The sequence below is a fragment of the Aplidium turbinatum genome, chromosome 15, assembly GCF_918807975.1.
Source record: "Aplidium turbinatum chromosome 15, kaAplTurb1.1, whole genome shotgun sequence".
In the NCBI taxonomy this organism is placed as follows: Eukaryota; Metazoa; Chordata; class Ascidiacea; order Aplousobranchia; family Polyclinidae; genus Aplidium; species Aplidium turbinatum.
In genome coordinates, this window is record NC_137486.1 from 946,929 (window position 1) to 963,617 (window position 16,689).

Here is a 16,689-nt window from a genome sequence, read left to right on the forward strand (position 1 = left end):
AGTCCCTTCTAATGTTTCCCATTGATTCGACAAGTGTAGAATGGCCAAATCATCGGCATAGGCGTACTTTGTAGATACCGTGATTGGCAAGTCGTGGGTGTAGATGTTAAACAAAAGGGGGGCCAGGACAGATCCCTGAGGGACACCATTCTTAAGGCGTTGTAACCTACTTGAAGAAGAAGAAGACTTTAAACTGAATGAAAAAATTTCTACTTTCTGGCTTTCTTTCCTAATAAAAATCATTAATCAGCGCATTCGAAAAGGTTTTTCAGAATTTCGTTATTGCACGGAGAATCGGAGATGGCCATTTCTGTGGTAAACAACTTTACCTCTTCCTACATTTTCTCCGCTATTGTTTTTAAATACCGGCAGGTATTCTTGCTACTTGGTCGAGGAGTTGGAATTATGCAATTCATTATAATGCAACCGAAGACTTTGATTTATTACATGGCTCAGTTAAATAGGCGAAAACACTAAAAAGAAGAGGTTGTGATTTTCTTTTTAAAAGGGTCAGAACGAGCTTAAGGTCGGAACGAGCTTAAGAAAATACAGTTTTAACAATAATCAATAACCATTAGTTACGCAATATATTCTTATATAAATAACGTATTTCTGGAAAAGATTAAAAGATTATCGCTCATTTTTACTGTACTTTTTGGTTAATTAACTGCTATCGCAAATGAAGATTTTTATTAGAAATAAGGGTATCTGCTTGACTCGAAGACTCATGGTCTCTTCACAGATCCCCGTTGCTGGGAATTCTTACTATTATTACTGTATTTCTGTTTACTGTTTGTACCTACAACGAAATAATCCTATCAACAATGAGGTAATGTGATAAAACTTCTGTGTTAAAGAAATGTATTTTTTTACAAAACTAGTAAAACTAATTTTTTGCAAAACTAGAATTGTCAGATCTACAGTTAAAACGCGTGTGGCAATAAGTGGCAGATTTATTCGCTGTTGCTTAAAAACGTAATTCACTAGTTTTATCAAGGTGTACGCATTTGCAAATCCGTGCACGCATTAGGCCTTAGGCATTAGGCATTAGGACGAGCATTCATTTATGGTGAGCGAATGCGTGAGCAATAGCGATAATTACCATGACGTGAAACCACAAGTTGCAGGTTTGCAATGTTTTTGCACGATTATAGAGCAGTACTAGACGAACATATTTGAACAAAAACAAGACGAATTTTCCGCGTATTAAATGATCTAGAATAAAATTTTAAAAAAATCTATGCGCATTTGCCTGTTTGACTATAAACAAACTGCCACCAAGGACATGCACAGTTGAGAAAGAGCGATCTTCCTGACGTCAGCAAAATACGTGTCTATCGCTGTTAGTAGACAGTTAGTTTAGGTGTTTTCTTTCCACAAAGGTAAGAATTCAATTGACTGGCAAAACCAGCGGTTGAGAACTATGTGGCAAGAACTAGTGGTGCGGTACTGATGAGCTCAGCCTCATGGACGAAACACGTGTCTATTGCTGAGTTCTTGCTACACTTGACTGCCGAGAAACAGAACATTTTCACAATTGATGCAGAACAATACAATGGGGGTCAAAACTCATTTGCTTAAGTGTCAGGGCAGAAAATGCCTTTATCTGCTGAAGGAAAAACTAACCTAAAACTCAGATTAAAATAAACCTAAATATAGTGAACTGTTCATAGTAAAAAAAAAAAACGAAATGTAATCAGAAGAATTCAAATTAACAAACGAGCTCTGCAGCAAAAACGGATTCTTTTTGATGGCATAAGACTGGATCTATCTACTATTTAGTTGATCCAATTGATTTCAAAATACAAAAATTAAAAAAAATCAGTCAGGTTCAAAAACTCAAATAATTTTTGAATAAAGCTTTTGTCATGGTAAGGGCGGCTTTTTCAGTACCGTATCTGGAAGAGTACATTAGTACAAGCGAGAGAAAATACCAAAACATCATTAACCAGATAAATTTACTGTAAAAACTATATAAAACAACTTCTTAGCGGTTGCAAAGTTGCATAAGATTCATTCACGAAAAAAGTGTCTTTTCATTTTTTTTAAAAATTATGACTAACAAAAAAGTCTTTGTGCGAACAAAATGATTTTTCACAATCATAAAATATTTGTACAAAGAAAAAATATCTTTGTCTGAATATTCGTAAGTTTTGTTCAAAACAAAGACCATAGTATACTGTATAGTGATTTCCCTTACCACGAATTTTTTTTCATAAACACGAAATATTTTCTTCACCCACTTTTTAATTCTGAATATATATTTTTGATGGTAATCACTTCTAGCTACTTGTGTCAACTTTACAAAAAATTAATTTTAGCTGAAAACTGCAACAACTTTAAACATACTGACGAAAATCGTGATTGAGAGCAAGGATTTTGCGGTTTACGGAAAAATCCCTAGGCCTAATGCGTAATTGTGCAGTTGGGGAAATTCGTGGATACTACAAATCTTTCAATTGCATACGTTTATTGTTTATTTTGGAATAAATTTAATTATATCTGACATAGTTAGCTCCTGCAAACCTACTGATTATTTTCAGATAGTTTCATCTGAAAAAAACAAACAAACCTTGACAAACGATATTGGTCCATAGGACAATATAAATTACCACGGGATCCCTAATTTTCCTAATTCTTATTTGTTTAGTGAAGAAATTTCAATCCAAATATTTTAAAGACCTGGGAACACAATAGAACACAATAGTCGACATACGAAATTTATTAAAGAAATTAAAATCAACAACACAGCAGAAGAAACACGAAAACAACACTGACAAGGTATTCAAATATCTTGACTCGCTCTGCGTTACTAAAACTATATCAAACTAACTAACTCTATCAGGCTTAAACAACCATAGATGTGAAGCCAGGTCTTCCATGAGAAATTAAAAAAAGCTAACCAGTAACCACTCGCCTATCTCTCTTGCTAACGAATTTACACCAGCTTGCAATATGCAAACATTTGTAAATTTGCCTGGACCGGCTTTGAACACCCCCACACTAGCCTGTATAATATACATGTTTAAAACCCATTTATGCCTAGCGTCCTATATGTAGGACACCTACTCAAATTAAAAATTTTCTTTGCACGTTCAGTTTTTACATTTATACGAATATATTTATGAGTATTTTTGCAGCATATATCACCACTTTTTTCAAAAATTGCTTTTTAGGTTGAGGCTTGACATCATTTTCAATTTTCCAGATATTGCTAAGTCTGAAATTTTGAAGGTGCATGCCGAATTATAATATTAAATCCGCATATGCAAATAAGCTTCCAAATATATTTGTCAATGTCTTTATTTGTTATGTATCAACATATTTTACAGCAAATGTTTAAATTTAATTGGCAGAAAAGATTTTGAGAAAATTGGTTCAAAAGATTGGTGTCCTATAGAAATGTTGCTAGGCACACACGTATTAGCAACAGAGGCAATCCATTCCCATGCATCAAGCGGTATCAAACAGCGATTCCCTACAATTTCTAGGCTAACAATAACATATTTATCGTAATTTACTGAAATTTTCAGTGTTCTCTTGGCGTTTTTACATGCGCATCGTGACGTAAGCGAAGTAAGTAAGGGTCTGGTAAGTACGAAGTAGTTTAGGCCTTGGAGGAAACCTTGTCAGCAATTTTGCTGATGTCCTCGCCAGCTACGGCAGAAATTTTTTCCACTTGTGCTACAACAACTTTTTCAGTAGTGTGAAATTGGCTACGGCGGTGGAGGACAAAATTAGTGAAAGCAACAGGCACAATTCGTGAAAACAAAACCGAAAAATGTCCGCTGATCGCTAAAGATGCTCTGAAAAAACCAGGAAGAGGCAAGTTCGATTTTAGAACCGATACTGACAACGGCGTGCTGGTTTGCGAATGGAATGACAACAGTGTGGTAAATTTATGCTCAAATACAGTTGGAGTTTACCCAACTTCTCAAGCCTCTCGATATTCATCCTCTGAAAAGAAGCGTGTGCACTGTGCAAATTGAACAACCTTGATTGATCGAGCTCTATAACGAACATATGGGGAGGTAACGTTGATAGAATGGACCAGAACATTTCAAACTATCGCATCGCAATGAAAGGTAAAACATGTTATTCGTGTTTGATTTCATACATGCTCGATATTTCTGTCAACAATGCATGGCAACTGCAAGAAATTTGCAATAGAGGCAATTCAATGGATTTGCTTTCTTTTCGAAGATAGGTTATATTGCCAGAATATACTTGTCACAACATCGAAAGCCACCTCAACAAGGAAAGCGGGGCAGACCAAAAAAGGTTTTATCCGATGTACGTTACCATGCCTAGGCTATGAGCATTGGGTGCTAGCCCAGGACAAACAAACTCGATGTCATGCAATAACTACTACAAGATGCGAAAAATGTGATGTCAGTCTGCATGTCAAATGCTTCAAGCAATATCATATTCTGCAATGACTTGTTTCAGTGATGTGTTGCTTTGCTACTTTTCATCTTCGTATTTTGAGAACTTTCATTTCAATAAAATGCTCGATGACAAGACATTTCCCATTTATCACTTTGAGCGATAACGAATAGGCTTATGCATTATACGCACAAGAAACTTGCGAAACTTGATAACGGATTTACCTAGCGTCCTATATGTAGTACGGTCTTTTTCTGGTACTAACATAATTAAGAAAAAATTAATTGTGAAATGTTTTTTTAGGTCATGATTATGCATTATTTAAATTTTCACAAAATTTTTTTAAGGACTTTCACTTTCGGCACAAATGGGTTAAATAAGTTTCTACATTCTCCAATGCATATATCTGAATTATATCTGCATCCTATGCAAAGGCTACTGTTCATTACTAGGGCCCGCAAAAGTCAATAAAGTCAAAAAATTTTAAGGACCTTGTCTATCCATGAATCAAAAAACAAAGTTGTTTTTAGCACCTAGGGGCCTGTTTCTAACAAGTTTATAGGTCAAAATAAAGTCAAAATTGACAATAAAGTCAAAATTTGTATTGTAAATTGCAAGCATTGTAAATCAGGAACTGCAACAATTAAACCATATTAACCAATAAAAGCAGGAAATATGTCACAATTCCCCAGCAGTAACTATTATCGCAAATTGTCCATTGTGTAGTCATTGCTACGTATTTAAATAATTTTTATAAAAAAAACTCCCTCTTCACAAACGTGGTCTTTTCGAAGATCAACAATTTGGATTTAGTAGGAATAGCCTACTGACATTCTGTAATACAAAAATGCCTAAGCAAGCTAAATCGTTTTCAGCAAATGTTAGTCAGATTTGTGGAGATTTTCCTACCGCTAAAAAACACAACGCACTGTTTATAATCCATAAAACACCTTGACTTTTCGACAAAATATTACGTTTGGGTCTGAAATCAAAAAATATTATGTTTGGGTAACTGGTATCAATTCAAAGAAGAACTGTACCCTCTACAAATAAGCAATTTCGTTAGGTCAAAATAGTCAAAAAAAATTTTTTTAGGTTAAAATAAAAATGGCCCTACCGGTATCGGCCTCAAAAATTAATTACACTTCCTTACCTCTTCCATGACCAGATCAAGCAATCTTCTTACCTGTGCCATTTCAGTTTTTGAGTTTAAATAAACATTAGCCTGTTTATTTTGAAATTCGTGTTTCAGGTTATTTCACTAAATATTCGTGGTTAGGGAAATCACTATACCGATTCACGAATATTCATGTTCGTATGAAGAGCATGATATGTGGCCACTGGAAGGTGATGATGATTTTATGTCATTTGCTGACCTATGCAGGTGACCTGCAAGTCAAAGCAAAACAACTGATTGCCGTCCCTTTTTGTGGCTTTGGTGAGTGCGAAATTATCTAGCTGGATAGATCAAGACAATTCTCACTTTATGCAATCCACAGTGTCTCGAATGATGGCTCGACTGGTGGAGGTTAGTGAAGCTTCATGGAAGAAGATGATGGCCGAACGCTTCACCTGCTCATTCCAAGAGCAGAGAAAATTGAGAAACATCTGTGTAAATGAATGCCATGCAACAATTAGTTCATGTTGAGTAAAATTGGGTAAAGGCAACAAAGTCAATGTTACAAAAATTCAAGAAACAAAATTAGAGCTCGACGGTCAGCCAATATTTATCGGCCGATATCAGGAGTAGCCGATGTATTGTATCGGCTATTTTTCGCCGATAAAAATCTTCTGATAAAAATCGGCCAGCAATAGCACACTCAAAACCAGTCATACATGCCTTTAGAAGAAACACAAGTTGCTCAAATGCGCATTTAAACTCTCTCGTTTAAATCACGTGTAAGCGGCTGCACACAATCTATTTTTGCATGCAGCTCATGGGTATGCTTTTGAATGTCTTGTTTTGTGCACGTGGAAGGGCGCTTTCCTAGCTGCCTATTTAATTGGTGCTACCTGGTTGTGATTCTGTTTATCGGGCCAGTGGCGGTGACACCGGTCTTTGTGCGAATCCTAGCAGAAACTCCTGTTGTGTTGGACTGATTTACGATGACAAAAGATGTTCTCTTCTTGGTATGAATGCTGAGAAACTATGTTTTTTGAAACTGTTGAACTTTGATTATTGAATTGAACCCAAAACAGTAGGCTATTGCATTTGGTTGTTCCTTTTTCGTTTGGTGTTTTTTGTGATTAGTGTTAAGAATGATTTTTCCATTACAGCAACCAATGCATAAACTTTCTTGGACTGGTTTGTTGCTTAATAACTTTGTTGGTAACAAATTTATCGTAGTTGATATATATTGGTTGAAATATATCGGCATCGGCCTGAAAAAGTGATATTGGTCGAGCTCTAAACAAAATACAGACAAAACCAAATATAAAATAATCACATTGTATTGCATTTGCAGAGTTTTCTAACGTGTTTATGGGGGAGCAGCTGACTCAAAGACTATATGTCACTTTGCTGTTTCCTGTCGTCTGTTGTATCACATCTGTGATCGCAGTGTACTGTATGATATTGCAATGTGCGGCTGTGCGCGAATAAAAACATGATTATTATTATTTATGTAATATGTGTGATTATCCAAATCAGATTATTCAATTATGTTACGTCGGGAGGTGCAGAAATCAAATCAAAAATATTCAAAAAAAAAGATTTATGCATTTAACTAGCATGCAATTCTTGACCTATTAGTTGGTGCTGAAAGTTGGATCCTAACAAAAGCTGTTACGCAAGAGCAAGTCAACATTAGCTGGAAGCAGCACTTCAATAATAAAAACTTTTACAGTGACCTGGCAACTCTCACTGACATAATCATAATACGAAGACATCATCAGCAGGTCATTGCTTTAGAAGTCAACAAGAAATTAGGAACATATTCATTTTTTGGAATCCAAACTTGGCATTAAAAATGAGGGCCAAGCAAAAACCTTTCTCCACAAATTAGGGAAGGACACTAAAGTGCAGAAACATGAACTGTCTAATTTGGTAAGGAACACAAATGATTGGAAAAACTATGTTAGTGGTGCCCAAGTATAATTGGATGACAATGATATGATAATTTGAAAATACCACTATACCAAAATACCAATACCCTTTTACCACTATCCCAATTTATAAGGTTATAAAAAAGTTAACACAAACTGAACTAACCGCTGCAGATCTCTTTGTCGACAAAAGAACTTTCAAGTTTTCTGGCACCTGCAAACAGGCGACCGTGCAGAGTTCTATAGTGACAGCCACAAGGTTGAGAAAGTGAGGTGGGGTTTGGGTCTTGTGATTGGTTGCATTAGTTAAGCACTGCAATATGGATCCTGGACCGGTGATCAGTTTAAAGCCTCCAGCAGTACGAAAAAGTGTCCTTGACCTCTCTGAAAGAAAAGGTAGCATGAATCAATAAAAACACGACTATTTTATAAGCAACTTTATGGATAAAAACCTCACCAAGGGTAATGTATTCCTCAGCTACCAAAAGAACAAGGTGGATTTCGGCATGGACACTGTAAGACTCATCAAGCAGTCAAGCTGACCGAGGATATTGAGGAAAGTTTCGAGAAGGGCAGCAAAGCAGGAGTAATCTTGGTGGATCTCACTGCTGCCTAGTGAGATGACACTGTGACAGATGACACTGCCGACAGATGACAGTGTGACAGATGACAGCGTGACAGATGACAGCGTGACAGATGACAGCGTGACAGATGACAGCGTGACAGATGACAGCGTGACAGATGACAGCGTGACAGCGTGACAGATGACAGCGTGACAGATGACAGCGTGACAGATGACAGCGTGACAGATGACAGCGTGACAGTGTGACAGATGACAGTGTGACAGATGACAGTGTGACAGATGACAGTGTGACAGATGACAGTGTGACAGATGACAGTGTGACAGATGACAGTGTGACAGATGACAGTGTGACAGATGACAGTGTGACAGCGTGACAGATGACAGCGTGACAGCGTGACAGCGTGACAGATGACAGCGTGACAGATGACAGCGTGACAGATGACAGTGTGACAGATGACAGTGTGACAGATGACAGTGTGACAGATGACAGTGTGACAGATGACAGTGTGACAGATGACAGTGTGACAGATGACAGTGTGACAGATGACAGTGTGACAGATGACAGTGTGACAGATGACAGTGTGACAGATGACAGTGTGACAGATGACAGTGTGACAGATGACAGTGTGACAGATGACAGTGTGACAGATGACAGTGTGACAGATGACAGTGTGACAGATGACAGTGTGACAGATGACAGTGTGACAGATGACAGTGTGACAGATGACAGTGTGACAGATGACAGTGTGACAGATGACAGTGTGACAGATGACAGTGTGACAGTGTGACAGATGACAGTGTGACAGATGACAGTGTGACAGATGACAGTGTGACAGATGACAGTGTGACAGATGACAGTGTGACAGATGACAGTGTGACAGATGACAGTGTGACAGTGTGACAGTGTGACAGATGACAGTGTGACAGATGACAGTGTGACAGATGACAGTGTGACAGATGACAGTGTGACAGATGACAGTGTGACAGATGACAGTGTGACAGATGACAGTATGACAGTGTGACAGTGTGACAGATGACAGTGTGACAGATGACAGTGTGACAGATGACAGTGTGACAGATGACAGTGTGACAGATGACAGTGTGACAGATGACAGTGTGACAGTGTGACAGATGACAGTGTGACAGATGACAGTGTGACAGATGACAGTGTGACAGATGACAGTGTGACAGATGACAGTGTGACAGATGACAGTGTGACAGATGACAGTGTGACAGTGTGACAGTGTGACAGATGACAGTGTGACAGATGACAGTGTGACAGATGACAGTGTGACAGATGACAGTGTGACAGATGACAGTGTGACAGATGACAGTGTGACAGATGACAGTGTGACAGATGACAGTGTGACAGATGACAGTGTGACAGATGACAGTGTGACAGATGACAGTGTGACAGATGACAGTGTGACAGATGACAGTGTGACAGATGACAGTGTGACAGTGTGACAGATGACAGTGTGACAGATGACAGTGTGACAGATGACAGTGTGACAGATGACAGTGTGACAGATGACAGTGTGACAGATGACAGTGTGACAGATGACAGTGTGACAGTGTGACAGTGTGACAGATGACAGTGTGACAGACGACAGTGTGACAGACGACAGTGTGACAGACGACAGTGTGACAGACGACAGTGTGACAGACGACAGTGTGACAGATGACAGTGTGACAGATGACAGTGTGACAGATGACAGTGTGACAGATGACAGTGTGACAAATGGCAGTGTGACAGATGACAGTGTGACAGATGAAACTATGACAGATGACACTGTGAAAGATGACACTGCATAGTGATGACACTGTGTGGCACCAAGAGCTAACCGTAAAGCTCCTCCGCATGATCCCACACAAAAAGGTAGTGCAATTTCTCACAAACATTCTGGAAAATTGGACCTTTTCGCTGAAGACGAGTGACGGGCAGTGCAGCCAACCCCGCCGCTTAAGAAACGGTGTTCCATAAGGATCATGCTTATCAACCCTCCTATTTAACATTTGCATCAGTGACAAGCCAGAGACTATGTCACGCCAGTACGGCTATGCTGATGATCTGGCACTACTCCATTCTGACAAGTATTGGCATGTGGTAGAGTAAGAACAATTACAGATGACATGGCCCAAATCGCAGACTACCTGAAGCTGTGTATGCTGATACTAAGCCTGGCAAAAACCACTGTCACACCTGTTCATCTTTGCAACATGGAATCTATGCGCCAATTGTCAGTCTCTCTCAATGGAAACCCACTCCCACACAACCCATGCCCAACCTACCAAGGAATGAAGCTCGACCGACAGAATTAACCTACAAACACCATGCTGAAGCCCTCAATGCCAAGCTATCAGCAGGCATCAACTTGCTGAGATGCCTAGCTGGAACATCCTGGGGTACTAGCTAGTACATCCACACTCCGTACCAGTGCTCTTGCACTTGTTTACAGCACCTCCGAATATGCTTTCCCCGCTTGGTGCTGCAGCGTAAACACTAGCAAAATTGACACTACCATCAACACCATCATGAGAATAATCACTGGTTGCCTGCTTTCAACTCCCACTGACTTTCTGCCGGCACTATCAAGCATCGCCCCAGGTAGACTTTGTAGGGAAAACCACATACGCAGTATGGCCCTACAAGCTATGTCAAGGGATACCACATACGCAGTATGGCCCTACAAGCTATGTCAAGGGATGACCACCTCCTCAACCAGATTGTCTGGAGCATAAGCGCCGACTTTTATTTTTGCACGGGGTGGCGGATAGCACAATATGGCAACCTAAAAACTTAGCCAAGGGAATTCGCTCTCCCACGATTTTTGATAGCTTCTCCCTTCAACAGCGATTATCCTGCTCGTGCTCAGTTCTTCCACCTCCTTGACCGTGCTAACACCTTTTGGCAGTGGCACACTTTCGTTTCGTTCAGGCGTTTGGTAACTTTCATGCTGGCTGAAATCCTGACTAGACTCAACAAAAAATGACTCAATGGAGGGCTGCAATTTTGAACACTTTTTCGGTGGCATCTTTAAGCTGAATAAAACTGGATGTCGGCGAAAACTTTTACTGGACTTTTCGTAATTTTTTCCATGATGTAACAAGCAACTCCTATGTCAGACCAATAAATTCCCGCCTCAGACTTTTACTGGACGACTTTTCGTAATCTTTTCTATGATCTAACAAGCAACTCCCATGTCAGACCAATAAATTCCCGCCTCACAGTTTGTCACGCATTGACACGCAATATTACTGCATGAAGTAGATAACAAAGTAGAAATTAAAGCATGAAGTAGATGACAGTAGGCTACACTCCAATTGAAATCGGAAAATAATTCAAAATGCAAAATCTTGAGTAATTGAAAAAGGTTGCTTTTATTATTGGGAATTGGCAGGGAGTGTAGCTTTCCTCGAATAGAATCATGTAAACGTGTAAATTTGCAGAACGTTAAAACTGCTACTTTACTAAGTGCACTTTTTAAATGAAACTCAAAAAGTTTCGAAAATTGCATTTTTTTAATGAAATTTGAAAATATATATTCATTTAGGGGGTGGAGCTATCAATCATCGAGATAATTTTATTTTCAAGTATTTTATAGCTGTCATAATTTATAGCAATATTATAAGCAGTTTAAAAATTGTCAAAAAAAATTTTTGAGGGAGGCAATGGAAATATCGTATTTTATTGATTAATAAATCCCATTGTAAACCTAACAAATATAACAATGACTTATGACAAATAAAACGATCGCAACAACAAGGAAAAAACTCGTAGCCACGTGTTGCTTAATCTTCACGCAGCTTGCTTGATGTTACGCGAGTATCATGCTTGTGACAAAAACAATCATTTTCTTCGCAATCCTGTATTGGTTTACCTCTTGCTTTACGTTGACTTGAAGCGAAAACCAATAATCAAAAAAAAGATTGAAACGTCCGTTCAAATGACATTTATTTGCAGTAAGTGATGTAACCTAAACGGAGTGGCTGCCACCCCGTAACCCCGTAAGTCGGCGCCAGTGGTCTGGAGTGGCCGTTTCAACAGCAACATGTTCCAATGGGCCCTCACCGACTCACCATCTTGTGCATGTGGCTCACATTCTCAGAGTGCACACCACATTATCTGGTGTGCAGAATTGAGATTGTCCTGTATATCGACCCCAGGACAGATATGTGGACCGCACAACGCTTGATGAAAGCACAATCCATTGGATGCTGCGCCTGGATGTTACAACGTGATCTGCGGCGGCCTCAAACGCAACAAGAAGAAGGGCGATGTACAAAAATTACAAGCATCAGCAACATAAGCACAAAAGTTTCTGATAGTGATAGATTACAAACACAAATCATTACTCTTAAACATCAATATGTTTTTGAGTTTTCAGATTTTGTGGAATCACTTTGTAATTGACTTTGAAGTGATGAAAAACATGATGCCATAACAATGATATGATGAATCAAAAATTTAAGACCATTTGTGATGGTTGTTTACTTTTAGAAAATGTAGATAAAATATCGAAGTATAAACCACTCTACCATCAATAAGCTGGGAGTGCAGGGTTCGGATCCCCCCAGCATAGTACATCATATTACTGGTTGTTTCCAGTGTTTCTTCATTCAGCCAGGTCTGGATAGAGTTAATGAGGCTTGGAATGCTCATTGAGCTCCTCTTCTCTTGTAAGTAGATCTGGACAGATTCTTCAAGTTCGTGTGTATGTTTGTCACCTTCCAGTCTCACAAGGAAATCTGTTCGGTAAAAAAGATCAAACAAAAACTCAAACTAAAAAAACAGAATAACTCAATTGTCGGTGCCAGATAATTACACCAAAGGACAATAGACCTTCTATCATCCTTGTTTTAGTCTTGTCAAGTTCCACAACTTTTTTAAATTCTTCAGCAGCCTTGTCGTATTTGTGAAGCTTTTGCAAAGATTTTGCTTTCAGTACAAGCGCCTTGATCCAAAACTTGTCAATCTGCAACGATAAAGAATGTTTGTTTGAAAATGAATATTACCTTAGTTGCAGCGAGAGTTAAATGCTCTTCAAAAGTAAGTACAATTATTATCACACCAACACTTCTGTGAACTTAAAATGCAACTTTCTCACATAACTTCTCTTTCACCAAGAAACCTTGCACTATTTCCCGATCACCACCTATGAACAGTCAACCTCTTTGTTGCTTATCTTAATTTACTTTTAGTTTGTTTATTTCTTTTTTTCAAGTCATTTCTTTCGTTGCATATAGTCTATTATGATGAGTATTATATGGAGTATTATGATGTTCTTTCAAGTCCAATTGGTGAAATCTACAGTCTAGTAGACTGATACAGGTTAATTTATCAATAAAAAAGTAGACAGTACCACACTAAATTGACAAATTCAAGTTCTTTTAGTTTAAATTTATAAAACTTGAATTTTCCAATCTCAGTGTGATACGCTTTCCTGTTTTTGATTATTTTATAAGTACGCTACGCATTCTTTTGGATCATTGGTGAAGTCAAACAAGGATTTTAATAAAAAAATTAGTGATGCAGTTTTATTTTGGTAACTTATCAATGTCTTGATTATTTATTAAATGTATAAGTTCAGTCCTTCAGACTAGCTCAAACTCAACAATATAAGCTCTACGAGAATCAAAGGTAACTGAATCAAAAGGTGTTGAACAGATCACATGATGTGGTAGAAAGGCAAGGTAGGAATATTTTTTGAATAGAGAGCAAGAAAGATGAGCCGCAAGCATACAATTGTCTGCTCAAAGGCTATTTCTTGATTATTTCAAATATTTGTAACAAATATAACATTATATAACATTGTAATAAATATTTCAGAGAAGCAAAGAGAGCAAGAAAGATGAGCCGCAAGCATACAATTGTCTGTTCAAAGGTTATTTCTTAATTATTTCAAATATTTATAACAAATAAACATTATATAACATTATAACAAATATTTCAGAGAAGCAAAAGTAAAAATTTTGTTCCAACATTAAAATTTTAGACAGATTGTTGGTGCATAAAACGGTTGTTGTTTTTTTATTTCTCTTTTTATTTTTAAAAACATGTTTTTTGCAGACAAAGCACAAAAAATGACTCACATCTCTGCGCTCTACTTAACCAATTTGCAAAAAGAAATTTGATGCCCCAGTGCTCACTGCCACAACATTGACACTGCCTTCAACAGTGCTCTGCCCACAGTGACTGGATGCCTAGCCCACATCATTGGACAATCTTCCCATTCTTGCTGGCATCCAACCCGCTGAGCTTCATCGGGAAGAAGCCACTCTGTCTCTCGGCCATCAGGCATTAGAGCCCAACCATCTTCTCCATTCCAGGATCTCTACTGCCCTAAGGGAGCACCCTCATTGACTGAAATCAAGACACCTATTTGTACCAGCCACTCAACTTCTGATGAATAAAGGTGATGTATAAAACATCTCGGCAGCTAATGACGGACCATAAATGGAACTACCAATAGAAGTCAAACACCACCAGACTCTATTTGTTCATCCCCGATGCCAACACTCGTCCCACCGGCCTGACACTACAAAGATGGACATGGGTGCACCTCAACTGTCTTCGTACGGGCATCAGGCTTTTCTGTTCAACCATGTAGCAATGGAGAATGTCTTCTTTCTCCACTTATGATTGTGGTGCTGAGGAACAAACCGCAGACCACAGCATCAACAACTGAACCATCTTTAAGCCACCTAATGGAGTGGAAGGTTTAAATGTCTTAGATAACACTGGCCAACAAAAAAAAACTTTTTTCCGAGTGCTCAAGATATTTTAACGGTTTCTGGGCAATTTTGGGCCACTGAATCCGAAAATAACATCAGTTTCTTTGAATTGGCTCCAGTTTTTGAGATATCGATATTTTCAAATTTTGGCTAGATGACCAAGATAAGCCATGGGCAGTGGGCACCTCATACTGTCTGCAAAGCATGTGTAGAAAGCCCGAGAAAGTGGACTAAACGTACATTTAAAAATCTTAATTTTGGTGTACCAATGGTTTAGAGAGAACCAAAAAGCCATTTCAATGACTGCTACAAAAAAGATCACACAGGGGTTCACTTCACAGTGTAGAGTTAGAATCTACAGTGTGAAGTAAGCAACAATCATGCTGCTAAAAGCGAAACTCAATCAATTGCACTACAGGGGTTCAATCGTCGCAAGAAAAGCACATGGAATTACCCAGATTTAGAATCTGCTCGACGACCTGTGCCTCACTCATGCAAGTGCCTGAATTTAGTGATTCACTTGACATAGCCATGTGATCTGATGAGTTTCATAAAGAGGTAGAAAGCTCTGCAAGTGACAGCAATGGAAATGTGTTTGAAAGTAGTTCAGCTATGGTTGGTTGGTTGTATTCAGCTATTCCAGAGATATTTAAACAGGAGGAGCTGAGTGATCTCATCAGGGATCTCAAGCTATCCAAATAAGCAGCAGAATTTTGGCATCCCGACTCAAAGACAAAAACTGTCTTGGAACCGGAGCTTCCATAATATTTTACTGTGCTAGAGAAAAAGAATTGCTTTCATAGTTTTGCCAGCAAGATGAATTTGTTTACTGCAAAGACATCGCAGGGCTTCTGCTGTAAATGAAAGTAGCCTACCACATTATAAAACTCAAGAGTGGCGCTTGATCATAGATAGTTCAAAAAGAAGTTTAAAGTGTGTAGGCTATTGTTACATAATGGTAACAGATATGCATCTCTCTCAATTGGCCATTCAACAAAACTAAAAGAAAAGTACAATAACATTAAAACAATATTACAGAAACTGGATTACGACTCTCAGCAATGATTAATTTGTGTAGACTTGAATATGGTATTTTTTTGCTTGGCCAGGAAAGCGGCTATACGAAATATCCATGTTTCATCTGCTTGTGGGACAGCCATGCTCGTAATAATCACTGAGTTAAAAAAGAGTGGCCACCTACAGATTCCGTGAGAGTTGGTGAAGCTAACATCATCAATGCACCCTCAGTTGCCAGAGAGAAAATCATTATTCCACCACTACACATCAAACTTGGTTTGATGAAGATGTTTATGAAAGCCTTGCCTATGACTGGCGACTGCGTCGGTTGTATTTGCAGAGCATGTCCTGCTTTGACCATCGAAAACCTGAAAGCAGGCATTTTTGATGGCCCTCAGATCCGCAAACTCATAAAAGATGCACGTTTTTTGCAGTTTATGACAGACAAGGAGTCTGTTGCATGGCAATCGTTTCTTTTAGTCACACAGAAATTCCTTGGAAACAAAAAAGCTGAAAATTACCAAGAATTGGTGGAAGATATCAGGGATATCTAAAGAAGGGGATACAAAGGCTCAGAGTGATTGCCTTATGCTCATGACACCAGAAGGGCGGTAGTTGGTACCGCGTTAAACACGCGGTTCTTTTTTAAATTGTAGAAAGTTTTGTAGCGCAGCTGGTACACTCAGCTACACAAGACAGTCAGCAAGTGTTATGTAGAACATATTTAAAAAATAGCCTACTTGTTTGAAAAGACAGTTGAAAGGTTACCAGTTAGCTGTTTTTTTGACAAAACCTTTGCTGTTGGCTCGGTGTAAAGCAAGTATAGCCTACGGCCTACGGGTAGTTGAATTATCAAGTAATTATGAGCATTCATTGAATATTCATACCTGGTGGTAATAGTGCAATGCAGGTTGTCATAACAA

The 16,689-nt window shown here is 38.6% G+C and overlaps 1 protein-coding gene and 1 pseudogene across 3 annotated transcripts in view; one reads left to right on the forward strand and one right to left on the reverse strand.

Annotated features, from left to right (window-relative positions):
- LOC145783879 (tetratricopeptide repeat protein 12-like) overlaps window positions 1-16,689 on the reverse strand; it is a 172,641-nt gene that overhangs the window by 92,165 nt on the left and 63,787 nt on the right. For all 3 annotated transcript variants that reach the window (XM_082595635.1, XM_082595634.1, XM_082595636.1), the window contains 4 exons: window positions 12,858-12,990; window positions 12,554-12,763; window positions 7,598-7,815; window positions 5,870-5,994 (listed from right to left, as the gene is read on the reverse strand). In XM_082595635.1, coding sequence (XP_082451761.1) covers window positions 5,870-5,994; window positions 7,598-7,815; window positions 12,554-12,763; window positions 12,858-12,990 — 686 coding nt within the window. The remainder of the gene's footprint in view (window positions 1-5,869; window positions 5,995-7,597; window positions 7,816-12,553; window positions 12,764-12,857; window positions 12,991-16,689) is intronic.
- On the forward strand, window positions 14,472-15,609 carry LOC145784187 (uncharacterized; annotated as a pseudogene).